The 27,031-nt window shown below is 43.7% G+C and overlaps 1 protein-coding gene across 35 annotated transcripts in view; it reads left to right on the top strand.

Moving 5' to 3' along the window:
- Positions 1 to 27,031, top strand: part of OBSCN (obscurin, cytoskeletal calmodulin and titin-interacting RhoGEF) — a 328,849-nt gene that overhangs the window by 27,228 nt on the left and 274,590 nt on the right. For 34 of the 35 annotated variants that reach the window (XR_008913488.1, XM_056805153.1, XM_056805137.1 and 31 more), the window contains exons 3-13: positions 3,671 to 3,940; positions 4,068 to 4,328; positions 5,980 to 6,285; positions 7,659 to 7,925; positions 8,935 to 9,210; positions 11,767 to 12,039; positions 19,052 to 19,327; positions 20,531 to 20,806; positions 21,391 to 21,666; positions 23,509 to 23,784; positions 25,260 to 25,535. Coding sequence is in view for 34 of the 35 variants with exons in the window: in XM_056805153.1 (XP_056661131.1) it covers positions 3,671 to 3,940; positions 4,068 to 4,328; positions 5,980 to 6,285; positions 7,659 to 7,925; positions 8,935 to 9,210; positions 11,767 to 12,039; positions 19,052 to 19,327; positions 20,531 to 20,806; positions 21,391 to 21,666; positions 23,509 to 23,784; positions 25,260 to 25,535 (3,033 nt within the window). In the remaining variant the exon portion in view is untranslated. The remainder of the gene's footprint in view (positions 1 to 3,670; positions 3,941 to 4,067; positions 4,329 to 5,979; positions 6,286 to 7,658; positions 7,926 to 8,934; positions 9,211 to 11,766; positions 12,040 to 19,051; positions 19,328 to 20,530; positions 20,807 to 21,390; positions 21,667 to 23,508; positions 23,785 to 25,259; positions 25,536 to 27,031) is intronic. The other variant, XM_056805136.1, reaches the window with a different exon arrangement.

Genomic DNA, 27,031 nt, shown 5'->3' with positions numbered 1-27,031 from the left:
TTGGAACCAACACGCAGTATTGATTCCAAGATGGAAGGTAAGGGTTTAAAAAAAAAGATGTTTAGCTCTATCTCCTTTAGCTATTCCTTTTGTCATTGATTATTTGGATCTGAGTATAGGACTTAACATTTGTAATAAGAATTCCCATTTTTATAGCATGTAAAGGTTCATGAAGAGTTGTCCTCTTTATAATGCTGTGAGATAGGGAGGGTGAGTATTATCACTTCACAGATGAGGAAGGGACATCCTAGAGAGAAGGGGTTTGCTATGGTCACCCAATTGTTAAGTGTCAGTGGCAGAAATTGAATCCCAGTCTTTTGAATCTAGGCTCAATATTCTTCCTACTGCATCTTATTCTTTGCTTTCTCCCGCATCCTCCTTCCCCCCAGCAAATATGCTTAACTCCAAATTGCCATTCCAGCCTGTTGAGATCTTTTTGGAGTATGAGTCTCTCATCCATGAATGAGTAATCCCTCTTCTGACGTTGTAGGTATGCTTAGGATGGTTCAGAAAAGCTCCCTAGCTGAAATGTGGGTCTCAGTGCCAAAGGAGGTGATGGTTTGGCTTATTATGAGGAGCTGAGCTCAACCAGAAACAATAGTCAATGCCTTTTGGCAGAGGGGGGGATTTCTTGGGAAGAGTTTCAGCGATGGAATCAGCTTTCTAGATACTTCTTACAAAGAGGCAGCTTCCCTCAATATATTTTTGGTCATCTAGAATTTAGTAGGAAAGTGAGCAGAGAAATTTAAATAAAGATCTGGTATGGGGACAGCTAAGTAGTACAATGAATTTGGAGTCAGGCTTAGAGATTCAAATCTGACACTTGCTATGTATGTGACCCTGGGCAAGTCATTTACTCGCCATTGCTCTTCTACCTTGGAACCAATGCACAATATTGGTTCCAAAGTGGAAGATAAGGGTTTAATTTTTTTTATTCCAGTATTTGAGGATATCTCTACTCAACAACTCCTCTCATGCCTCTCTGGGGTCGGGAGGTGAGCCTGGGTTCCAGAAGGACCTGTTTACTGATCACACCCTCTGCCAGATCTGAGTAAACTTTGAGAACACAGGGACAGATTATGTGTGTGTGGTCTGAGGATCATATTAACTAATGCTTATCATATCAGGGTAGGCCACCAGGGGAGGAATGTCTTGTAAAGAGTTTCAGGGATGGAATACCTTCCAAGAAAAGACCTGGATGTGAGAAAGGACAGAACAAAAATAAAGGATGGAGGACAGACCAAGAGTAGTTGAAAACAGATTCTTTAAAGGGAAGTGATATGAGAAAGGAAAGATGGTGCTGTATTGTGTAGGGCCTTGAGTGCCAGGATCAAGAAGTATACTGGAATTAATGGGTTGTAAGGGGTGAGAGAAAAGGAATGAAGGTTTGAATATATCAGTGCTGTAAGAAGATTACATGTAGGATGAATTTATGAGACCATTTAGGTTCTTATGATATTCTGGATAACTGATGAAGTGATGGTTGGGTTTGGGTGTTTGAAAGTCTGTCATGTGGAAGAGGGACTAGACTTGTTTTTCTTGGCCCCAAAAGGCAGAATTAAAAGCAAAGTTAGGCACTTGGGAGAAACTGTGGAGAGACAGATTTAGGTTTGAAGTAAAGAGAATTAGAGCTGGCCCAAAGTGGAATGGGCTGCCTTGGATAGTAATGAGTGAATTCCTCTCTCATGGAGATTTTCAGACAAGTGCTGAATGACCAATTGGTAGTTGTGTAAGAGAGAAATACTGAAGGACGTACATGGACTGGATCTGTAGTGTTATCTCATGCAAGAAGAAGATAGAACTCTGGCTGCCAATGGGGGATGGGAATGGAAACTCCAGCTAAAAAAAAGGAGGGGAGCAGTTGGAGATTCATCTTTTTCCCATTTGAACTGAAGAGGAAAGGAGCAATTTCCACTGAGCCACCTAGCTCCTCCCTCATCAGTCTTTTTGATCTCTGGGTATCTCCCCTTTTGTTGTCTCTTAGAACCAGAGCAACTCTCTCACCACCTCTCTTCATTTTTCTTTCTTCTTCTCTCTACCGCCTTACCCTTTCACTCTCTGGGCATCTCTCCCCTTCACATCTCTCTTTTCTTTTGCTTTGTGGAATTCTTTATCTCTTCTCCCTTGTCTCTCAGGTTCTGGACATCTCTCTGACCCTAGTTCTCCTCTCCCGCTTCAGTCTCTAGTCATCTCTCCCCTACCTATGATCTCATTCTGTGTAACTGTTTTCTCTTTATCTCTCCCTAGTTTCCTTGGCTCTAGGCCTCTCTCCATCTCTCTCTTTGCCCTATTCCCCAAACTGTCCATTTTCAGTTTATCTTTACTTTGTCCTTAACATCACCAAGCTCCCTCCTTCCACCCCACCCCTTATCTCTCAGGTTCCAAGAACTTTTCCCACCTTCCACTTCTCCCTCTCTCTCTTCTCTGTTTCCCATTTGTCCGTCTTTCCTTTCAATTTCTAAGTGTCTCTCCTACAACATATTTTTCCTATACATGCTGTGTGTGTGTATTTTTCCTGAATCTTCAATTCTTGGCATTTCTCTTCACTTCTCATCTCCTACTTTTTCTTTGCCTCCCTTCCCCACTGCCTTCAGGCTCAAATTTCTCTCTTCCCCCTTATCTCTCCTGTCTCTAACTGTATGAGTCTCTCCCTTATATTTTTCTTCTCATACTCAGGACGTCTCATCACACATCTTTATCTCCCATCACTGTCTTATTCTAGAACCCCTTGGCTTTGATGTCTCTTCTCTGCTCCTCTCCTCCACCCCTCACCAGTTTCTCTGAGGTTTTAAGCATTTCTCTCACTGCCCATCCCCTAGAGCCTCCCCTCTCCCCTTTAGTCTCTGGGCACTTCTCCCCTCTTTTACACTCTGTATGCATCAGATTCCCAGAACCATGGAAGAATCTTTTGGGACATAGTAACACTCCAAATACTATCACCAGCTGAGTTTAGCAATAATGATTCACAAAGCCATTAGCAACACACACACACACACACACACACACACACACACACACACACACACACACACACACACGCTGGAAGGACACATAGAAGTCATCTAGTCCAACCTCCTTTATTTTACAGAGCAGGAACCCGAGACCCAGAGAGGGAAAGTTCACATACACAGCATGTTCCTCATCTCCCCCCCCCCCCCCCCCCCCGCCCCGCTCTGTTTTGGCTACAAAATGGAGATAATAAAATCACAGTACGCCCTTAATAAGTCCTTCCTTCCTTCCTTCCTTCCTTCCTTCCTTCCTTCCTTCCTTCCTTCCTTCCTTCCTTCCTTCCTTCCTTCCTTCCTTCCTTCCTTCCTTCCTTCCTTCCTTCCTTCCTTCCTTCCATCTCTTAGCTTCTGGGGATTTCTTTCAACTATATGTCTTCTTTCCCTCAATTCTGACCTCATTGTCTCCCCCAACACCTATTGTATACCTCCTGAGAATATTTCCCTCCCTCCTTCTCCATTTTTCAGTTTCTGGGTGTCACTCACCTTGCCTCTCCCCTGACCCTCATTGTGTGTGTGTGTGTTCCACTCATTTCTCCCAAATTTGTCACTTTCCAGGCATGTCTTTTGCCCTTGTTTCCCTCTGTATGTCTTAGTCTCTGGATCTGTCTTAACTTATGTTCTTTCTTCTCTTCTTCCTCCTCCCCTTATGCCACTCTCTCCAGAACCCACTGTACCCTTCAAGAAGAGGCTGCATGACTTGGAGGTTCGGGAGAAGGAAGCTGCCACCTTCCAGTGTGAGGTACCCCTTCCTGCCACAGAAGCTTCTTGGTATAAGGAAGAGACCAGACTGCGGCACAGCAACAAGTACAACATCGAGGAGGAAGGCACTTGGCGCCGGCTGACTGTGCAAAATGTCACCACAGATGATGATGCTGTCTATATCTGTGAGATGAAGGAGGGCAGCAGGACCATTGCTGAGCTTTCTGTCCAAGGCAGGTCTACACGGTTTGGGGCAGGGGTCTGGGCTGCATCAGGGGCTCTTAGCACCCATTTGGTGTTTGGGGTCTCTGAGAGGTTGGGCAGTGAGCTTCTCCTCTGATCCTTGTTTACTCCCTCCAGGTAACATCATCAAGAAGCTTCCAAGGAAGACTATGGTGCTCACTGGGGACACAGCCATCTTCTGTGTGGAATTGGCAGCCTCAGCTGATCCCATCCGATGGTTGAGGAACCAGGAGGAAGTCAAGGCTGGGGACCGCATAACAATCACTTCCACAGGCACCTGCCACACTTTGACCATCAAACAGTGCTGCCAGGAGGATGCTGGGGAGGTGGCTTTCCTGGCTGGCGAATGCAGGACCTCCACCCAGTTCGTTGTGTCTGGTGAGGCCAGGGGCTGGGGGCTAAGAGGGGTTGGGTGGGGGGACAATGCCAGGCATCCTGAGGCTTTGCATCACCCAACAAAAAACTCACTTTCCAGGTCACAGGATGGCTCCGGATACTGAAACAAACAAACAAAAACTTGAGCATTTAGGCTTTGTCTTTGGGGATAACATGAAATATAGGATATTTTTGGACACTGATCCCAAAAGCCCAGTAAAATAGAAAGAGTTCTGGATTTGGAGAAGGAAAGATTGGTTTGAAATAAAACCATTTACTTACTGGGAGACCTTGGGCAATTGACTCTCAAGCTTCAGTTTCTGTACCTGAAAAGCGGGGAGATTGGACTTGATTCCAGAGTCCCCTCTAGCTCTTGTTGACTGAGTGACACAGTAGAAGAGTGTTGACTTTGGAGCAGAGGATTTGGGTTCAAATCCTGCCTTCTGCTACTTACTACTACAGTAGTAACCCTGGGCAAGTTGTTTGCCCTCCCTGAGCCTCAGTTTCCTTATTTGTAAAATAAGATTGGGCTAGATCCCCCTTCTAGCTCTAAATCTAGGATCTTTTTCATCAGATCCCAGATCCCATAGCTCCTACCACTTCTCTTTTCTGGGACAGACAAGATCAGTCCTATATACTGATGATCTGGCCTGGTCCCCTAGTGATAACTATTACAAAGGATTTGTCTGACAGCAGCTCTGTGAAGGAGACATCCCTGGACTGTTCACCTCATTTCACAAATATGGAAACAAGCTCAGAATGCTAGGGGACTCACTCAGAGACCCATAGCTAGCAAGTGTCAGATCTGGTATTCAAACCTAGTTTTCCTGATGACATCTCCTGATAGCTGGGTTATTCCTATTATACCGTATTACCTCTCTAGATCTCAAATACTGGCTTCTCGTGGTCCTTGATGCTACCATTCTGGCACTGCCCTCTCCACGTTCCCTTTGTAAAGTGTCTTTGTCTTTGGGTGTAAAGTGTAAAGTCTTTGGGAAGGAGCATCTACTAAACTCATTCTCCCTAAAATGTTAGGACAGCATCAAAGTCCCGGGGTGGGTGGGGGTATAGATTGGTTTGGTGGAAATGTGCTAGAAAGGAGATGGGGGTTCTAATTCCAGTTCTGTGACTTTGATAACCTTGGGCTCTTCTCAATCTCTTTGTCTGTAAAATGAGGAAAGCTTGTCACATAGAAGGAAGGTTTGCTATATAGAAGAGGGAGCAGATTCATTCTGTGTGATCCCAGAGTGCAGAATAGGACCAAAGAGTAGAAATCATGGAGAGAAAAATTTGGGGTTGATTGCAGAACTTTCTAATTGTGAGATTGGTCTAACAATGGAATGGGTTGTCATAGGAGGTAGGGAGCTCCTGTGGAGGTATTCAAGCATAGACTGGAAGCCCTTTGGGGAAGTTATAGAAAAGATTCTTGTTTGGGGGGGGGGGGTAGGATCGAGTGACTCCTGAGGCTTCTAACTCAGAGATTCTCAGATTTCCAACTTCGTTCCATTCCTTCATAGAAACATTATATGGGAACTCCCAGACTTTGTCTTTGTCTTGGGTGGGAGGTGGTGGACTGAGGACCTCCCAGAAGTGATTGCCCTTTAAACACTCGCCTTTCTTCCCAATGTATTTGTGTTCACATTCCTCCATCCAGCACCCAGGAAGCCTCCTCCACAAGCTCCCTACGAACCCGTGGTGAAGGCTAAAACGGACAGCTCTGTGACACTCGGATGGTCTCCACCACGGCTAGATCGCCCCATCGCCATCGATGGCTACCTAGTGGAAAGGAAGAAACTGGGCAGCCAGAGATGGACTCGGTGCCATGAGATGGAGAGAATTTCTACACTCGAGATGACTGTGAGCAGTCTGATGGAGGCAGGAGATTACCAATTCCGAGTGGCAGCCGTCAACAGCTTTGGCCAGGGTCCCTACCTTGAATTTCCAGGGACCATCCACCTGGGTAAGGGATTGTGGTGACCCGTCATGAATGGGTGGCCATGGTGGCCAGCATTCTGGCTAAGATGGAAGGAAGATGGCAGCTAAGGGTAGAGCGGGGAGTAGAAAAAGTACTGAACTTGTTGTTTAAAGATCTGATCTAAAAATCTGGCTCTGCCATTAGACTAACCCTGAGACCCTTGGCAAGTCACTTAACCTGTATGCTTCAGTTTCCTTACCTGTAAAATGGAGATAATAATAGAACCTGCCTCCCAAGTTTGTATTAGGGATAAAATGATGTAATATGTGTAAGGCACTTGGCACAGTAAGGATGGCTAAGTGGCAGAGTAGACAGAACACTGGGCTTGGAATCATCTTATATTCAAATCCAGTCTCAAACACTTACTAGCTATGTGACCCTGGGCAAGTCACTTCACCCTGTTTGCCTCAGTTTACTCATCTGTAGAATGAGCAAGAGAAGGAAATACTACTCTAGTACCTTTGCCAAGAAAACTCCAAAATGGGGTCACAAAGAGTCAGACCCAACTGAAATGACCAAATAACAACAGCAAAAACTTAGCAGTGTCTGAGACATGGAAGTCATCATTTGTTTCCTATTATTACTTTGTACATAAGGAAAATGTGTTAACCATTAGAACTGTCTGAAGTAGATAGCCTCCCCAGGAGGTAGTGAGTTCACTGTCATATTCTTGCAAGCAAATGCTGTAGGACCCCTTGACAGGAATGCTGCAGTTCCTGGAACTGCCAAGGGCAACTCTGCTATTTAGTGAGGAGAGCTCTGTTTGTAAGGGAGGAGGAAGGATCAGGCTCTTCCTGTCCTGGGAGACCCCAAGGAGGGTGACTTTCGCCTTCTTGGGTCCATTATGGAGCTAACATATTTTGGGTCACAGGGTCTTAGCTTTTTGTGTGACATGGACCCCTCTGACAGCCTCCTGAACCCTGTGGATTCCTCAGAATTATGTTTTGTCACCTTTATTCATAATGGAAGAAAAGGCTAAATTTTTTAGTTAGTAAATAATAAAGATGTAATTTTTTTGCCATCTAAGTTCATAGATCCTCTGAAATCTATTCATGGTCCTCTTCTAGGTCTATGGACTCCTGCTTAAGATCCCCTGTTCTAGACCTATGGTGGACATTCAATAAATAATTTATGTCGCCTTCCTAGATGGGGACAGTGGTGGCTTGGATCCAGGTTTTGATGGTAGTAGGACATAAATTATCTGAGATTGGGTGGGGAAAGTAGGCTGGATGTGAGGCGAGTCTTATCCACTCACAGAGAACCGTTCGTTCTCTGCTTTATCATGTCACCCCTTTCTTTGTCCATAGGACCCCACTTCTGGGCTCCTCTGACCTATGGTCCCTCTCATTTACCCTCAGAACCCCAACTGGCTGTGAAGACACCTTTGCAGGCTGTAGAAGCAGTAGCTGGTGGTGAGGTGACTTTCACTGTGGACCTCACCGTGGCTTCCTCTGGTGAGTGGTTCTTGGATGGACGGGCCCTGCCGGTCAGTGACATATATGTGATTCGCTGCAAAGGCACCCAACATTCCTTGACCATCAGCCCAGTCCCTGCCAACCTGCATGGTGCCCAGCTCAAATTTGTGGCCAATGGTATAGAAAGCAGTATCCGGATGGAGGTCAGAGGTAAGAGTCCAAACTCCTTCCCAGAACACTTTGCTTGAGGGAGATCTGCTAGCTAGGGGCTGTGGGTCCCTTTTCCCAAGTCCTTAGAGGAGCCATACTTTATCCATTCATTCAAAAATATTTAAGTGCCAGCTATATGCAGAAAATTGCTCTAGATGATGGAGGAGATACAAAGTGTTGTGAATTTGGAATCGGAGGACCTGGCTTTAATCCTCATTCTGTGTGAACTTGGGCAAGTCACTCTCTGAGTTTCAGTTTTCTCATCAGTAAAGGTGGGGTAAAAGTACTTTACTCCATAGATCATTCTAAAGAAAACATTTGATTAATCTTAAAACAGTATCTAAATGTGAGTTATCACTATATGTGTATGAGAAACATTACTGATACAAAGTCAGTAAGATTAATAGTGTTTAATTTGAGATATGATGGAGAAGAAAGGGTGAAAGATACTTCATATGCCTAGATGTAATATTTATCAGATGTGTGGATGACCAAAAACTGGCTTAGGGCCAAATATAATAGATTAAATACAGAGTCTTACACTTTGACTCAAAAAGTTTACTTCACAAGGACAAGACTAGAGACAGCAGTTTATCTCAAGTCCTCCCTTCCGTCTGTCCCTCCTTGCTTTCCCTCTTTTCTCTTCCTCCCTTTCTCTCCCTTCTTCCCTTTTTCTTCCTTTCCTCCCTCTCTCCTTTTCTTCCATCCTTCCATGTTTCCTTCCTTCTTTCTTTCCCTCCTCCTCTCTCCCTCTTTTCCTTCTTCCCTTTCCTTTCCCTCTCTCATTCTCCTTCCTCTTCCTCTCCCCTCCCTCCCTATTCTCCTTCCTCTTCCTCCCTCCCCATTCTCCTTCCTCTTCCTCTCTCCTTCCTCCTTTCTTCTCTCCCCTCCCTTCTTTTCCTTCTCCCCTCTCCCCTCCCTTCCTCCTTCCCTCTCTTTTCCCCCTTTTTCCTCCCCTCCTAACTGCCCCTCTCTTGTCTCCCTCCTCTCTCCCGGGTGGGTCTCGCAGCCGCCCCGGTGCGCATCACCAACAAGTCCGCAGCGGTGCAGAAGATCTCAGCCCGCCTGCACGAGGAGGCGCAGCTCTTGGCGGAGCTGTCAGACCAGGCTGCCGCTGTGACGTGGCTGAAGGACGGTCGGGCCCTGCCCAGTGGACCCAAATATGAGCTCCAGGCCACAGAGCAGCGGCGGGTGCTGCGGGTGCGCGACGTGGCCAGGGACGACGCTGGCCTCTACGAGTGTCTCAGCCACGGGGACCGCATCGCCTATCAGCTCTCCGTGCAAGGTGCGTGCGCCTGCGTGCGTAAGTGCGCGCGGGGCTGGGCGGGAGTAGAGGCTCTAGGGTGGCTTCTCACACGCCGGTAAGGGCATGGCCCCAAGAGGGCGAGTGGCCTCTGGGATGCAGGCTCCTCCCCGACCCCTTCCCTTGCACCAGCCCCTAGACTCGACCCTCAATATTTGCAGGCTGTTCTCCGTCTTTCCGAGCCTCAGTTCCCTCGGTAAAATGGTGGTATTGTTTTTTTTTTAAACCTACCTCATACGGCTTTTCTAGGGAAGACTTTATAAAGATAACCAACATTTATGCAGTACTTAATATGTGCCGAGCGCTTTACAATTATTATCTCATTTTACCCTAACCCCGGGAGGGAGTGGCTGTTATTATATCCATTTTTACAGGCAAGGAAACTGAGGCAAGCAGCATTAAGGTGACCTGCCCAGGGGCAGTCAGATAATAACTATCTGAGGTTGGATTTGAACTCGGGTCTAACTGACTCAAGGCTTGGGGCACCATCCACTGTGCGACCCAGCAGCCCCATAAACTTTAAAGTCCTATAAACTTAGGAGTTAATGTTTTCTCTTCATGAGACTTGGGAAAGGGTGCAGAGTTGACAGGGCAAGAATGACTCTCCATTTTATAGACCAGAAGAAGGAAGTGATTCTCAAGGCTGTATAGAGACTCCTTTAATCCACTTTCTGGAACTCTATTTAGAGTTTATTCCCAACCTTTTATTTTTACTTATTTATATTTTATTTATATTTATTATTATTTATTCCTGAAAGAAGTAGTTACTGTAATGGGAGTGTGGAGATGGAGGAAGTTAGTGGAGGAAATTATTTCTAAGAAATTTGATTAAATACAGATAAGGTTTTCCTTCTCCAGGTAAGTTTTGGAATAGACTGGAGACATTTCTTTCTCAATATTTTCTTTAAGAAAAGAGAGACCTTAATATAATTCACAAGAACAAGTTGCTGGAAAAAATTGTATGACATTAAAAAAAACACCTCTTTCCTTCTGTCTTAGAATCCATCAGTTGCAAGGCAGAAGAGCAATAAGGGCTAGAGGATGGGGGTTAAGTGACTTGTCCAGGGTCTCATAGCTAGAAAATATTTAAAGTCAGTTTTGAACCTACGACCTCTCATCTCTAGCCTGAGTCTCAATCTACTGAGCCACCTAGTCACTCCACATTATGATTTAAGTATAAATAGTTGTAAAGCAAGTTTAATTGATTGTGTGTATGCTTAACATTAAATTTCATTCAAAAATAATGAGAAGAAAAGACCTGGGGTTTTCACTGACTGTCAGACAATAATGTGAGCTAATTGCTAAAAATGTGATTTAGATGTTAGGCTAAGCATTGTGTACAGAGCAGGGAAGGGTCAGACCACATTCAGATCTTCAGGCCACATTTTCCAAAGGACACTGACAAAGCAGAATATGTCCAGAAAAAGGCAGCCAGAATTGTGAAGGGATCTGAACCACATCATCTGAGGTTTCATTGAGGAAGCAAGAGATGTTTGACCTGGAAGAAAGACTTTGATGGGAGATGACTGCTGTCTTTAAGCAGTTGAAGGGTTTACCTTAGGAAAAAGAGATTAGATATATAGTCCCAGAGAATTATGTTGGGAGCAATAGAGATAAGTTACAGGAAGGCAAAGTTCTAGTTCAGTATTACGAAGAACTTTTTAACAGTTTTTATTTTATTTTTTCTCCTTTAAAATTTTTTTAAATTTATTATTTATTTAGAATATTTTTTCATGGTTACATGATTTATGTTCTTCCCTCTCCACTCCCAGAGCTGACAAGCAATTCCACTGGGTAATACATGTATCATTTTAACAGCTGTTTAAAACAATTATTTATTCAATTAATTAATTTAGAATATTTTTCCATGGTTATGTGATTCATGTTCTCTCCCTCCCTTCCTCCCTCCTTGAGCCAATGAGCAATTACGCTGGGTTTTACATGTATCATCGTTTAACAGTTGTTTTTAAAAGGCATTTTATTTTTTCTCAATAACATAGAAAGGCAATGCTTACTATTAGTCTTATTAATATGGAAAAATGTTTTACATGCATGCTTGCACATGCAAAATCTATATACGATTGCTTATATCTCAGGGGAGAGAGGGAGAGAATTCAAGATTCACAATTCTTTTTTAAATGTTGGAAACTATTTTTACAGGTAATGACGGGAAAAAATAAAATAAAAACTGTAAAAACTATTTTTTTTTAAACCTTTGTTCCACGATGGAATAGATTCTTTTACAAGGTAATGAGCTCTCTGTCATGACAGGTATTGGAGGATAGGAGATTCCTGCCTTGGAGGAGAGGTTGGCCTGGATAATATGGATAATTATTGAATTATTATATGATGAATAACATAATATGAATATAACATTAAATTATCATATTAAATAATATGAATAATTATTGAAAATAAGATACATGAGAAATGCTGTATAGTGAGGCCATTCTCTGACACACTCCTCCTGCCAGTCCCCTAAAATCGATCTGATTTCAGCCTGCCAGGACACTTACCTTTTGGACCGTGTGGTTTCAGATCTCGTCCATTTTCTCCACAAAGAGGTGGCAGGAGGATCCGTGGAGGCCGTGTTGGGGGGCCAGGCCCAGTTTGAGTGTGAGACATCAGAGGCCCACGTGATCGTGCGCTGGTATAAGGATGGCACCGAACTGGGGCGCTCCCAGCGCCTCTCGCAAGAGGACAAGGGGACGAAACACTCCCTGGTGGTGGGCACCGTCACCAGGCAGGATGAGGGCACATATGCCTGCAGAGTTGGGGAGGACACTCTGGAATTCAAGCTCAAGGTCTCTGGTGAGTATGGAGGGATACAGGGGCTAGAGAGATTATTAAGATAACCCACGAGAACTTGACTCAGAGGAGGGACTCCCATGGGCTCTGGTTTTGTCTTCCTTTCCTTTCCTTTCCTTTCCTTTCCTTTCCTTTCCTTTCCTTTCCTTTCCTTTCCTTTCCTTTCCTTTCCCTTCCCCTTCCCCTTCCCCTTCCCCTTCCCCTTCCCCTTCCCCTTCCCCTTCCCCTTCCCTTTTCCTGTTCTTCCCCCTTCTCCTCTTCTCTGATTTTCTGCCATTTCTTTCCTCCGTTTCTCCAACTCTTCTCCTTCTGTTCTTCTTTCTCCTTTCTCTCCTAGAGGTGTCTGTTTCTGAATTCTTGTCCTTTAGAGGACCTCAATCCAGGACTTACCATCACCCTCACCACCACCTTCCATAAGCCTTGCATTTCTTTTTTCTTTTTTCCATTTGAATTAGTTTAGTCAATTTAGAACATTTTTCCTTGGTTACAATAATCACATTATTTCCCTCCCTCCCCTCCACCCACTCTTCCTGCAGCCAATGCACAATTTCATTCGGTATTACATGTGTCCTTGATCAGAACCCATTTCCATGTTGTTGTTTACAGTAGGATGCTAATTTAGAGTCTACATCCCCGACCATATCCCTTTGACCCATGTATTCAAGCACTTGTTTTTCTTCAGTGTTTTTACTCCCACCGTGTTTCCTCTGAATGTGGATAGTGGTTTTTCTCTTAGGTTCGTTTCTTTTTTTTTAAATAACCCTCCTCTCCCATATTAGACTCTGGACTCATTATGGGTTCCAGGGCAGAAGAGGGGTAAGGGCTAGGCAATGGGAGTGAAGGGACTCGCCCAGGGTCCCATAACTGAAGTCAGATTGGAACCCATGTAATAGTTAAAATAGTTGGTTGTCATAAACTTTAGTGATTAAAATAGTGGAAGACTTAAATTGTGGCAGATAATAGAGTTGGAGAGTAAATTGTGACCGCAGAAAATATGTTTTCACGACAGTGTCTTGTTTTAAATCAAATATAAGGTGGTCACCAGGGAAAAATTCCCAATTATTAGAATATACCCAAGTCAACTGGGTTTTATAGAGATTTTAATTAATACATCGTGGAATTAAAGAAAAGGAGAGATTGAGAGAAAAGGGGAATAATGAGACAAGGATAGGCCGGCCCAGGGCAGCCCTGGCCAACCCAGGCCTAAGCCCTAAGAGAAAGATCAGTCAGTCCTTAATCACTCACCACAAGATCTGTCCAAGCAAGGATTCTAGTGACACCAGGCCAGCATCATCTCAGCTGCCTCCACCAGCTCAGTCCTCAATCTGAATGTCCATCTGAATGAATCTGAGCTCCTATTTAAAGGGAATTTTCTCCTATGTCTCCTCCCCTAAGTTCTCACATCTACCAATCACAGTAGATGTTTTTCAAAGGACAGACCATTCTTAGTTCACACCTGAGTAGACTAATCTTTTTGAGTAATTCACACCTGAGTAGACTAGAATCTCTGAGTAAGTTCTCACCTCTTTGCTCCTTGTAAGTTCAGAAGTTGCTTGACCTTTATAGGTACTTAGCACCCTTTTGTATTATATTCAAAAATAGGCATGGCTTAAGAACTTTTTGCCTTACTATAAGTATGGGTTTAAGTACTTTTCATTGTTCAGCAAAGAGTTTACAACTTTCTCTTCCCCTAGGGCAGACTTAAGTAGGGGTGGAGTAGAGGTCTCACATTCCTGATCTAAGTAGAGTTCTCACATTCCTGATCTAAGTACCTTCACTGCCCAAATGGGGAATGGTCTTAACCCAACCTTATGAAGTAGGGTCTGGGAATATTTTAAGGTTTACAATCCTAACCTTATGAAGTAGGGTCTGAGAATTTTTAAGGTTCACACCCAGAACCTCCTGCTTTTAGGTCTGGCTCTTTGACCACTGAGCCACCCAGTGGCCCCCAGGCCCCATTCTTCTTGATGAGATGATGGAATTTGGAGCTTTGTTGGAAAGGGGGGTGCCTCCCATGGAACTGCTCTCATGACCTCCCTCTTTGATGAAGGACCTAAACCTAGTTGTAATGAAACTGATCCTTCCGATGAGTCCTTCGACTGTGGGAGAGAACTGGCTGGTGAGAAGCAGGAGGGTGGGCTTTTGGTAGTGCTCTGAAAACAGTGTCGCTGCCTCTTTGGGGAGTCCTTTGCTTTTGAGACTCCTTGCCAGGGCATATTTTTCTATAGACTTCTAGCTAGGTGAGGAGGGGCCTTTCCCTGACCAAAGTGCCCATCCTGAAATCTCTCATCAAGAAGAATGGGGGGGGGGTCAAACCTGGGTGGCTCAGTGGACCAAGACCCGGGGTTCTGGCCTTGGACACTTCCTAAGGTGGGAGGACAAGGAGGAGGAGACAGGAGGTCCTGGGTTCAAATCTAGCCTCAGACACTTCTTAGCTGGGTGACCCTGGGCAAGTCACTTAACCTCAATTGCCTATCCCTTACCACTCCTGCTTTGGAACCAATATTGACTATGGATTCTAAGACAGATAGTAAAGATAAAAAAAAAACCAATCAAGAGGAATAGTAATTTTTCTCATTTGAAGAAGAGAGAAATTTTCTGGCTTCTACTTTCTTATCCTCTTAACAAGGAGTAATTTGCCTTGGTCAGAGAATTTGGGGAGTTTTAGAAGCTTAAACATTGATCCCGAGTGACTTTAAAATGAATAATATGAAAGTTGGTACCACGTGATAACATTTGTACAAACCAGTGGAATTGTTTGTTGGCTCTGGGAAGGGGGAGGAAAAGAAAAGGAATCATGGAAACATGGAAAAATATTTTTAAAAAAATAAAATAAAAAAATTTTAAATTCAAACTACTTAAAAAAAAAGAATTAAAGAGACCAAATGGAACAGAAAAGGCTTTCAAACATAGGACAATGCTTCCCTCTCATTGATGGCAGCACAGATCTCCCAGAGTGGACCATGAGGGCCCCAATTTTCTAATTATTGGCCCTCCAGCCTCCAGTGGTAGCTTTCAACTCATCCACCTTCTCTCTGGTCAGCTCTGCTCTTTGGGCTGTCCCACCTGTTACTTTGTGTCTCCAAAAGTCTTTTCCCAGGACAGCTGAGAAGGCTGGAGAGGGAATCAGAAAAGAGAAACCATTAGAAACATGATGCCATCAGCTGACTGACCTGTCCCCTTGGAGCCAGGCTTGGGGTGGACTGGAAGGTTGGGAGGGTAGGACTGAAATTGGAAGAACCTGGCAGGACTGTTATTGTAAGGCAAATGGAGAACAGCTGTTTTTTAGTCTCCAAGGGAACTCCACCAGAGGGAGAAGGAATTGGGGTACAGCAGAAAGGATTGAGGTTAGACTTGAGAAAGGACTTCCTGGCACAAGAGATTTCAGGGAGGGATGAAGGTGACTGAGAAAGGATGTCAGAGAGCTTTCTTTGAGATGAAGTAGACCATCAGCTTCCTCATCCTCATCAGAATATGTTGGTTGAGAGATTAAATCTATTCTTATTGACATAGAGGCAAGAGGATGAGCTAGGTGGCATTAGGAGGTAAGGGTTTAAAACCAAACCAAACCACAACAAAAATGTACAGACCTTCATTAAAAAAAACATTTTTTTGGTTTAGTTGTTCAGTTGTGTCTGGCTCTTTGTGACCCCCTGGACCATAGCTATCCATGGGGTTTTCTTGGCAAATTTACTGGATCCTTCTCCAGTGGATCCAAAAAAAGACTTTATTGCTAAAAAATGCTGAACATCCTTTGAGCCTTTAGTAAATCATAATCTTTTCATGGTGGAGGGCGTTCTCTAGATGTTGGTGGCTGCTGACGGATAGGATGGTGGTTGCTGAAGGTCGGGGTGGCTGTGGCAATTTCTTAAAATCAGACAAAAATGAAATTTGCTTAATCGATTGACTCTTCCTTTAATGAAAGGTGTCTCTATAGCAAGTGATGCTGTTTGAACCACACTAAAACAGCTTTGAAAATTGGAGTTGATCCTCTCAGACTTTGCCACGGCTTTATCATCTAAGTTTTTGTAATATTCTTCGATCGTGTGTCTCAGGACACCAGGAGATCAGAGGAGAAAATTTTTGTCTATGTGAAATTCCTGGTGCCTCTGATGACGAGGCTATACGAATATTTTTAGAGTTTGAAAGAGTTGAATCAGCAATTAGAGTTGTTGTTGATCTGAATGGGAGGTATTTTGGTGGATGGGTAGTGAAAGCTTGTTTCTACAACTTGGATAAATTCAGAGTCTAGGATCTGGCAGAGCAAGTCCGATTTTAAGAACTTAGAGTGCAAATCACCTCTGGTAATCCTTAGCAAGCCTTTAGGCTGAAAGCAAAGAGGAAAGAAGGCAAGCCTGTTTGACCAGTTGGGTACTGAGACTTTTGGGAAGGACTCCTAAAATTCACATTGACTGACTCCTTTTTTATTTTGTGTTTTTTTTTAAATATAGTATAAAACACTTTAAAAAAAAAAGGAAAGGGAAAGAGATAGGAGAATGGCTGGGAATAGTCAGAATATACACACCATTTATTGATTAAATTCATGGTCTTCTATGGGTGTGGTTTGTGATGCTCCAAAACAATTACAGTAATAACATCAAAGGTCAGTGATCACAAGTCACCATAATAGATAAAATAATGAAAACTTTTGAAATATTGTGAGAATCATCAAAATGTGACACAGAGACATGATATGAGCACGTTGTTGGAAAAATAGCACTGAAAGACTTGCTCGACGTGGATGCCACAAACCTTCAATTTATTTTTTTTTAAATGCAATATCTGCAAAGTGCAGTAAAGTGAAGCACAATGAAATGAAGTGTGCCTGTAATTATGATGTTCTTACTTAGGAGGGAACTTGCCAACAGGTCATGAATATTGGCAGATAGGCAGTCAATGGCTTCTTGGTTTCTTCTTGCTTCTCAATTCCATTTTATGAGGATTTAATGAAGAAATTGGGGATGCTTAGCCTGGGAAGCTAAAGATTTGTGGGGGACATGATTGCTGTATTCAAGGATATAAAGAACTATCCTGTAGAATAGGCATTATTAGACCTTCTGCTTGGCCTCAGATGTTCATTGTAGCAGTTATGAGCAAAAGATTCAGAGAGGCAGAAATAGGTTTGATCTAATTGATTCCTTACTAATTGGAATTATCTAAAAATGGAAGAGGCTACCTTGTGAGGGAGTGAGTCTTCCATCACTAGAGGTCTTCCAGTAGATCTCCAGTGAAGATCCTCACAGGTAAGTTCCCTCTTTCTATGAAATCACAACTGCACTAAAAATAAACAAAAGAACATAAAAACAAAACTCTAGATCTGGGAAGGCTTCTTGAAGATGATAAAATTTCAGAAGAGCAAGAATATGGTTTAGTAGAGAGAAGGAGGGCAGCTAGGTGGCTCAGGGGATAGAGCATCAAGCCTAGAGTCAGAAGATTCATCTTCCTGAGGTCAAATCTGGTCCTAGATTCTTATTAGCTGTGTGACCATTGGCCTCAATTTCCTCATCTGTAAAATGAGCTGGAGAAAGAAATGGCAAAGTACTCTAATATCTTAAATTTCATTTAATATTACTGGTTATTAGTCACATTATTGACTGGATTAAAGACAATAGTAAAGCAATTCTTGCTTTGTAAATATCAAATTTCTATCAAATCTATAAACTATAAAATTTTTGGAATTTAAATATTTAAGTGGAATTTAAGCAAATCTGCTATATTTAGGCCATTCCATTCCTCTGATATTATGTGACTATTTTCCTGGAAAATAAAATGAATAAATTAGGAAAAAAAAGAAAATCTATAAGTGATAACACCTGCTAAGAAAACCCCAAATTGGATCACAAAGTAGACATAACTAAATTTCTTAATGACAACAGCTAATTAATAAAATTATCATAATAAATAAAATCAATCAGTCATGTAGTTATTATGGTTTGTTATTTTTAAATTATGATTATAGTTGCTATTTTATTATTATAAGAGATGGAGAAATAGTGAGGCAATGTGGCTTAGAAAGGGCAATAGATTTGGCATTAATATTAATAGCTGACATTTATATAATACTTTAAGATTTGCAAAGTGCTTTTTAATCATCGCATTTTATCCTCACAACAACCTTGGAAAATGGGTCTCTCCTTACCTCTGTTTTTCAGTTGAGGAAAGTGAGGCATATAGTGGTTAAGGCAGGTAGCTAGTAAGTGTCTGAAGCCCTATTTAAACTCGGGTCTTCCCTTGGTCCACTCTATAACCTAGCTTTCTTATGATTCTAAACAAGTGATAGAAATAACTTTGCTGTGCCTTGGTTTACTTATTAGCAAAACGAGGGAGGCCGTGTCAAACTCTGGGGCTTCTTAACTTTTGTGTGTGTCATAACTAACTCTTTACCAGTCATGTGAAGCCTGTGGACCCCTTCTCTGAATGTTTTTAAATGTATAAAATAAAATACTGGGGATTTCAAAGGAAACCGACTATATTGAAATAGTTACCAAAATATATTTTTAAAAGATCACCGATTTCAGGATGTTCTCTAAGCCCTTCTAGCACTAAATGTTGTGATTGAGGTCATCATACATTTAGAGCTAGAAGGGACTTGAGAGATGATGTAGACTGACTCTCTTGCTTTAGAGGAGGAAAAGGAACACTTAAGAAGATAGGATTCTGATCCTCAAGCATCGGGGGCAGGACTTGAACCCCGGGTCTCCTGGATCCCACTGGCAGCTCTGTGTTCATTATGCTGCCTCTGGACAGTGAGTCTTGGCATCCTCGGTGCCTGAGGACATAAAGCCTTACATGTGGAAGGGGAGGCACTTAATAAATATTTTGTGGAATTGAATTTTTCTGTTATTTTATTTATGTATTATTATTATTATTATTTTACTGAATTCCATTCTTCAGGTTTTACTCCAGCTTCTGTCACTTCACAGCCCTACCCAGAGGCTGGGAGTGGCGCCCTGGACCCTTCCCTAGCTCTGAGGAGCTGTTGCTCTCTGATGTCTGCTTTCTTTTCCCCCCACAGATAAAGCAGTGAAATTTATCAACAAGCCGCCATCCCCCCCTGAGGTGACGGTCAGCCCTGGGGGGCAGCTGGAGCTGGCCTGCGAGGTGTCTGAGGCTGGTGGGACTGTGGTGTGGAAGAGGGAGCAGAAGGAGGTGAAGAAGGACCAGAGGACAGAGATCCACAGCCAGGGCACTCGGCGGACCCTCATCCTTCGCCGGATCACCCACAGCGACCAGGGCACCTACAGCTGCCATGCGGGGGATGACCATGTCACTTTCCATGTCCGGGTCCAAGGTAGGAGGGGGACAGTCCAGGCACTGAAGGTCCAAAGGGGTGAGAGGGTGAATGGGGAGAAGTCCAGGGGTCCAGGCTGCTGCTCTTCCTTCCTTTCCTCCTGGAAAAGGATCAATCAGTTAATCAGTAAGCCCTGTTGAAGCAAATCCAACATCCACTAAGTTAACACATATAAAATGCTTTGTAAACTTTATAATGTTATTACTGTTATGATAGTAATCACAGGTCCAGGCCCTGCTCCCCTCCTCTCGCTGGGTGTTAGGGTCTGAGGATATAATGAAAAAACAAAAGTCAAGAATCGTTCCCACCCTCAGGGAGCTTCCAGTCTAATGAAAGGATGGGCAGAACAGGCCTCATTTGGGGCCCTGGAGTCCTCCCCTCTTCTTGCTTCCTTGACCTCTTACCCCCAGGAGCCAAATCAGTTTAGGATCGGAACGCAGGGAAACCAGATATTACTGCAAGTCGTCATAATCCATCAGGCACCAGACAGAGGAGCGTGGAGCTAGATACGGGCCGCTGTGGGGGAGCCTGGAGGCTTTCATGTCTTTCCTGCCCTTGATGTCTCATTAGGCCCATAACCTCAGTGCACGCCCCAAACTGAGCAAGCCTCAGCCAGAGGATAAAGGAAGGGGATCCCATTCCATCCAGACCATTACTCAAGGGGTCCTGCGGGCCCTTTGTGCATACATAGATCATCTGTCATTTGTCTCTTTCCCTCTCTGAAGTTCTTTTTCCTCAACTACAGAATGAGGGGTTGGACCAGCAGTCTCTAAATTTCCTTCTGGGCCTGGCACTTTATGTTCTGGGATCTAAGATGGGTCAAGGTTCTCTCCATCTATTTCTATGAAGTTCCAGAGAAGCTCTCTGATTCTCCCTATGCATTGAAATCAGGATGTACAAAATGGAATTATTATGGGGGGGGGTGACAGGGGCAGGACTTGAGACGTAAGGAAGAGGGGAAGAGTGCTAAAAACATCATGACGTTCTGGGGAGACAGAGGCAGGAGCCCCCAGCGGCTCTCTTCCCCCTTTCCCGTCCTGGAGCAGAGTTCGGAGTAGGGGTGGGCTGGGGGCAATCTCCTGGATCTTACTGGAAGAGGACACATTAGACACACAGATGTGGGATGGGGACAGGTCTGAACCTCACCCGGACTCAGGGGGCTTAGTAATATGGCCTATTTTCTTCCCCCATTCCCTACTCTAGAACCCTCCCCAATATTTGCCAAAGAGCAACAAAGCCAGAATAAGGTACAGGTGACGTCTGGGGAAAATGCTACCCTGAGCTGTGAGGTGGCTCAGTCCAAGACAGATGTTACATGGTACAAGGATGGGAAGAAACTCAGCTCCAGCCAGAGGGTTCGACTGGAGGCCTCCGGTAAGAGCCGGCAGCTGGTGGTGCAGCAGGCGGGCCAGGCAGATGCTGGAGAGTACAGCTGTGAGGCCGGGGGCCAGAGGGTCACCTTCCACCTCAACATCCAAGGTGAGTAGCCTTTTGGAGTTGGGGGAGGCATTGTGTGGGGATGGCAGCAGCGGGTGATTTGTTTGTTGCTCTATCGAGTCCGATTGTATCCCATGGACCCCAGGGTTTTATTGGCAAAGATATTGGAGTGCTTTGCCTTTTCCTTCTCCAGGGGATTCAAGCAAACAGGATCAAGTGACTTGTTCAGGGTCACACAGAGAGGAAATATCGGAGGCCAGATTTGAACCCAGGGACTTCCAGTCTCTAGGCCCAGCTCTCCATCCATGGAACCAACCTCGCTACCCTTTTCCTTTGCAACATCTTTAGAATTTTTGGCATAGTTCCAGCTATGGAATTATTTCTCTTATCCTGATCTTAGAAAATTCTCCCCCCATCAGAGAATCCTTCTCAACCCGCACTTGAAGATCTTGAACTCGTTTCTTTCTTCTTCTGTCTGAAGAGTTTCCCCAGCCTTTCCTCTCACATTTCAGCAGTGTCTACCATGAGGACGTTCTTGTCTGAAAATTCATCTCTGCAACTTTTGCTTGCTCTGAAATGAATTAGGGCCCTGCGTTCTTGACCCTGTGTGTTCCTCCCATTCTCAGAGTCTGTGGCTGTGTTTGCCAAGGAGCAGCAGACTCAGAGCAAGGTGGAGGCCGTGGCGGGGGGCAGCGCCACCCTGAGCTGTGAGCTGGCCCAGGCCCACACCGAGGTGACCTGGTACAAGGATGGGAAGAAACTGAGCCCCAGCCAGAAGGTGCACGTGGAGGCCAAGGGCAAGAGCCGGCAGCTGGTGGTGCAGCAGGCAGGGAAGGAGGATGCTGGGGAGTACAGCTGTGAGGCCGGGGGCCAGAGGGTCACCTTCTGCCTGGATGTCAAAGGTCAGCTCCCTTGGGGGAGAGGGAACAGAAAAATGTCTTCTGATTCATGTGCCTTTAGTTGTACATTAAGATTTTTGAATATTCTGTATATCTTTTTTTTTTTTTTAAACTTCTGTCTTCGAATCCATTCTAAGCATTGGCTCTAAGTCAGAAGAGTGGTAAGGCAGAAGAGGGCTAGGCAATGGGGGTCAAGTGACTTGCCCAGAGTCACACAGCTAGGAAGTGACTGAGGTCAGATTTGAACCTAGTACCTTCCTTTTGTAAGCCTGGCTCTCGATCCACTGAGCATTTGATAAATATCTCTTGATAATCTTCATTAAAAAAAATGGAGTGATGCGAATTAGATGTTAGTACAAAAAATGGAGACAGACCTGTTGAATGAGAGGACCCAAAGAGCAGCCATTAGGGGCTGAATGGCACCTGGGCAGGAGGTATCCAGTGGAATACACCATGGTTCTGTACTTGGTCCTGAATTGTTTAATATTTTTATTAATGACACAAGTAAAAGCATCGATAGCATGCTATCCACTTTGAACATAAAATCTGGCAGAGAGAGCAAACATAGGATGATAAAGTCAGGGTGCAAAAGAGCTTCTGACAGGCTAGAATACTGGCTAAATCACTATGTTATAATTTAGTCATATAAATGTCACCTTAAAATATAAAAAAAAAGGAAAGGCAAACTATTCCATTGTATTTACCAAGAAAACCCCAAATGAGGTCATGTAGAGTCAGGCACAACTGAAATGACTAAATGAGAAAAATGGCAGCCAAAAAAAGTTAATTAAATCTTGGGCTATGTTAAGAGCAGTATATCTCTCAAAAATAAGGAGGCAATCATTTAACTATACCACTATCCAGAACATTATATTTAGTTAAAAGTATCACATTTTAGGAAATATCAAATTAGAAGGAATCAGTAGAAAGATAAATGAATGGTCTTGAGTTGATGCCACATGAAAACTGCCTTAAGGAACCAGAGATATTTAGTTTGGAAAAGAGAAAAATCAGGAGGAATATGATCATTGTCTTTGACCATCTGAAAGGTAGTGAAGGAAGAAGAATTAGACTGGTTCTATTCAGGCCCAGAGGGAAGAACTAGAGACAATGGGTAGAAATGAGTAAATTTGAGTTTGACATAAAGAACACTTTCCTGAAGACTAGAGTTATCCATCCAAAAGTGGAACATCCCACCTTGGGAAGTCATGGGTTCTTCCTTATTGGTGGTCTTCAAACAGGGTGGGATGAGGATTTCCTGGTTATATTTGTGGTAGGATTATTTTTGTAAGTATAGGTTGTACCAGATGGCCTCTGAGGAGCTTTCTGCCTCTGAAATCCTATCATTCTGTGATTTATAGATCTAGATTTCTTCTGATCCAAGTCCTTAGCAGCCTTTGGAAATTCTCCCTCTTAGGGACAGTTCTTAGAATTCCTGGCACTTGGCTCTTTGCTTTCCTCATGTGACCAATCCCACTGTCTAATAGAACAGGGCTATAGTGTCAGTTCACAGGTGTCACTCAGGGCATTCTGTCCTGATCCTTGTTTAATTCCAGAAATTTCAGTTTCTATAAAGTGGTCCAGTTTTCTGTGGTGTATCCTCAATGCTTAAAAATATAACCCTTACCTTCCATCTTAGAATCAATTCTGTGTATTGGCTCCAAGACAGAAGAGTGATTAAGGGCTAGGCCTTGGGGGCTTAGTGACTTGCCCAGGGTCACACAGCCGGGAAGTATCTGAGGTCAGATTTGAACCCAGGACCTCCCATCCCTGGGCCTGACTCTCCATCCGCTGAGCCACCCAGCTGCTTCCTATCCTCAACTCTTGTGTTGATCCTTTTCCCAGAGTCTGTGGCAGTGTTTGCCAAAGAGCAACAGGTACAGAGCAAGGTGGAGGCCGTGGCGGGGGGCAGCGCCACCCTGAGCTGTGAGCTGGCCCAGGCCCACACAGAGGTGACCTGGTACAAGGATGGGAAGAAACTGAGCCGCAGCCAGAAGGTGCACGTGGAGGCCAAGGGCAAGAGCCGGCAGCTGGTGGTGCAGCAGGCAGGGAAGGAGGATGCTGGGGAGTACAGCTGTGAGGCCGGGGGCCAGAGGGTCACCTTCCGCCTGGATGTCAAAGGTCAGCTTCTACAGGGGTTCATGAGACATTCTAGTTCCACTGGGGGAGTTACAGAGAGTCTAAATATTCTTTTAGTTCTGAGAGATATTTGGTCTTCTTTTCACAAACCTGTTTCTCAAGTCTTTCTTGAGCCTTAGTATTTTCTTCTTCAACCCCTGATATACACATTCCTTTATATATTAAAAAAAATTTTCCTTTTGTTTATTTAAAAAACCCTTATCTTCCCTCCTAGAATTAATAATAAGCATTGGTTCTACGGCAGAAGAGTAGTAAAGGCTAGGCAATGGAGGTTATGTGATTTGCCCAGGGTCATAGTTTAGAAGTATCTTTTTTTTAACTGAAAAATTTTATTTAATTAATTAATTTTTCCATGGTTACATGATTCATGTTCTTTCCCTCCCCTCCCCTCCCATAGCTGATACATAATTTCACTGGGCTTTACTTGTGTCATTGATCAATTGATTGCTTATGTTGCATTGCATTGATCAATTAATAATTGCACTAGAGTAATTCTTTAGAGTAGTAGTATCTTTTTTTAACCCAGGCTTTAACCTCTCATCTCTAGGCCTGAATTCCTATCCACTGAACCACCAGCTGCCCCATTCTTTTATTTACTTATTTTTCATTTTTTATTATTGTGCAAACCACCCTTCCATATTGGTCACTGTTGTAAGAGCAAAGCCATATGCAAAGAAAAATCCCAAAATAAAACCAAAAATACACTGATGTGAATGACAACTCCAGCAGTTTGTTCTTCCCCGCCCCCGCCCCCCCTCTCCCTTTCCATCTCTCTGTCTCTCCCTCCTTCCTCCTCTTTCTCTCTTTAATTCAGGGAGACACAAGCTATGTGTTCTTGGGCAAAGAACTAAACCCAATCATTCTTCAACTCAGTTTCCTCATCTCTAAAATGAATATAATAATAGTACCCATTTTGCATGCTCAATAGGAGGCTTACATGAGACAATGCATATAAAATCATGTAAATACAATGGATTTTGATGAGCTCTTATGATAACATTATTATTCACAGGTCTTCCATGACCTCAGAGTTCTCTTCTGGTTTTAGATTTCCTCTGATTCTCTGCTGATCCTCCCTTAGTTAGGTTGTTGGATTACAGACCACTCTGTCATATTTGAACCCGTACTTTCTGGCTTGTTAAGATTTCTAGGGTTAGTGCCCCACTGACAGAGCCTTTGAGAACCCAGAGTCCCCTCCACAGCACAGAACATTTGAATGGAGGGCAAATTGTAATTATTATTTCCTATAGCTAGAAAATTCCTTGGCTTTGAGGCTTCAGTTTTTGTAACAACAACTAATACTTTACCATATCCAGTCTGTCTGCAGAGGATACTGAGAATGAGGGTGTTTCTGTTTTGGGAAGATTTACGTTTATTCTGCACAGGCCAGAGGCCCAGAGGGAAGCCTTCTTTTCCTTAGCTGTTGTCTCTGATGCTTCATGTTCCTCTCCTTCTAGAGCCAGCTGTGGTGTTTGCCAAGGAGCAGCAGACTCAGAGCAAGGTGGAGGCCGTGGCGGGGGGCAGCGCCACCCTGAGCTGTGAGCTGGCCCAGGCCCACACAGAGGTGACCTGGTACAAGGATGGGAAGAAATTGAGCCGCAGCCAGAAGGTGCACGTGGAGGCCAAGGGCAAGAGCCGGCAGCTGGTGGTGCAGCAGGCAGGGAAGGAGGATGCTGGGGAGTACAGCTGTGAGGCCGGGGGCCAGAGGGTCACCTTCCGCCTGGATGTCAAAGGTCAGTATTCTTGAGTCTGGGGAATCTCAGTGCCTTCTGATTCAAATGTGAGTGTAGATGTCCATATACATATGTGTATATAACCTAGAGGAAACTTGGGGGTTATTTCTTCATCTATGTTTTTCTTGACCTCAAGCTATTCAATTTATTATCATCATCATCATTTTTCTATCCTTACTTCTCTCCTAGAATTGATGCTAACTAACTATTGGTTCCAAGGCAGAAGAACTGTAAGAGCTAGGCAATTGGGAGTTGAGTGACTGTCCAGAGTCACACAGCAGGGAAGTGTCTGAGGCCACATTTGGATCCAGGATCTCTAGACTTGGCTCCCAAAACACTGAGCCATCTAGCTGCCCCCGTAGTCCTTCGATAAAGCAAATTCAGTTTTCCTAACAATATCCCTTACATCTGACAAATGCTTGCACACCAACAAAAAGCCCATTGAAATTGGCAAAAAAGAGATTAAAATGATAATGAATCCCATCGCATTCTGAGCATCATCGAACCCCAGCGATGTTAAGCTTTCTGAGACTGGATGTGCAATGACTGTGACAACTAGAAGAGATTTTACACATGATCTAGTTCCACATCCCTTCCTTGTCACTGTATAAAGAATAAAACTGGGTTGTTAACTTGACTAGAAGGGCGCCCCACCTTATCACAATTTTTAGAATGTTGGAGTGAATTCCTGCCTCTGGAATCCCTCTTATGTTGCTCTTCCTGCTCAGTTGGGAATTCTGGATCCATTAGTGGACCATCTAGTGCTACCCATTGTAAAGATTAAAATTTAGGGGAGACGGGGAGACTGAGGCAGGTAGAAATTAGTTTCTCTCTGCAAGAAGTATTATATTTTTTAGAAGTTTATTAAAGGTTAAAGATTAAAGAATGTACAAGTAAGAAACATGTGCCTAGGCCAGAGGCCTAGACAAAATAACCTCATATCACGCAAGAGACGCACCTGCTCCAAAACGGAAGTCCAAAAAGAGCCAAGAGAGCCCCTCAAAAGCCTTTGAATCAGCTTAAATACCTTCTCGATCTCGGCCCAGGTGAGATTACAAGGCATTCTGGGGAAGTGGAGCAAAGGCTCGTGGGGATTGTAGTCCTGTATTCGAGTCTATTTTTTATATTCCCCTGTGTGATCATTTTTGGAAAAATTAATTTTTCCCCAAAAGGATCATAAAAACATAATAAACTTAAAAGATTACAATAGTGTGAGGATAAGAGAAAAAAGAATAAAACCAATAATTGCTGAACGCATTGACAAAAAATCAGATAGGGGGCAGTCCCCTTTGGCATAAAAGTATACATACAAATAAATGTTCAATCAACCACACCCAAAGTTCAATTTTGTGCAATTTGTGGTCTGGAGGCTTCTTCATGGTGGCTTCTTCAACAATTCAGTTCTGGATTCAGAGAGATAGCATCTTCTTTACCTAAAATTCTTCTCAAAAGGAATTTAAACTTTGCAATTTAAATAATGATATTTTTTTTTTACA

This window comes from Monodelphis domestica, chromosome 7, assembly GCF_027887165.1.
Source record: "Monodelphis domestica isolate mMonDom1 chromosome 7, mMonDom1.pri, whole genome shotgun sequence".
Taxonomy (NCBI): Eukaryota; Metazoa; Chordata; class Mammalia; order Didelphimorphia; family Didelphidae; genus Monodelphis; species Monodelphis domestica.
Note: the sequence above shows the minus strand (reverse complement) of the source record. Positions and strands in the feature narration are given on the sequence as shown.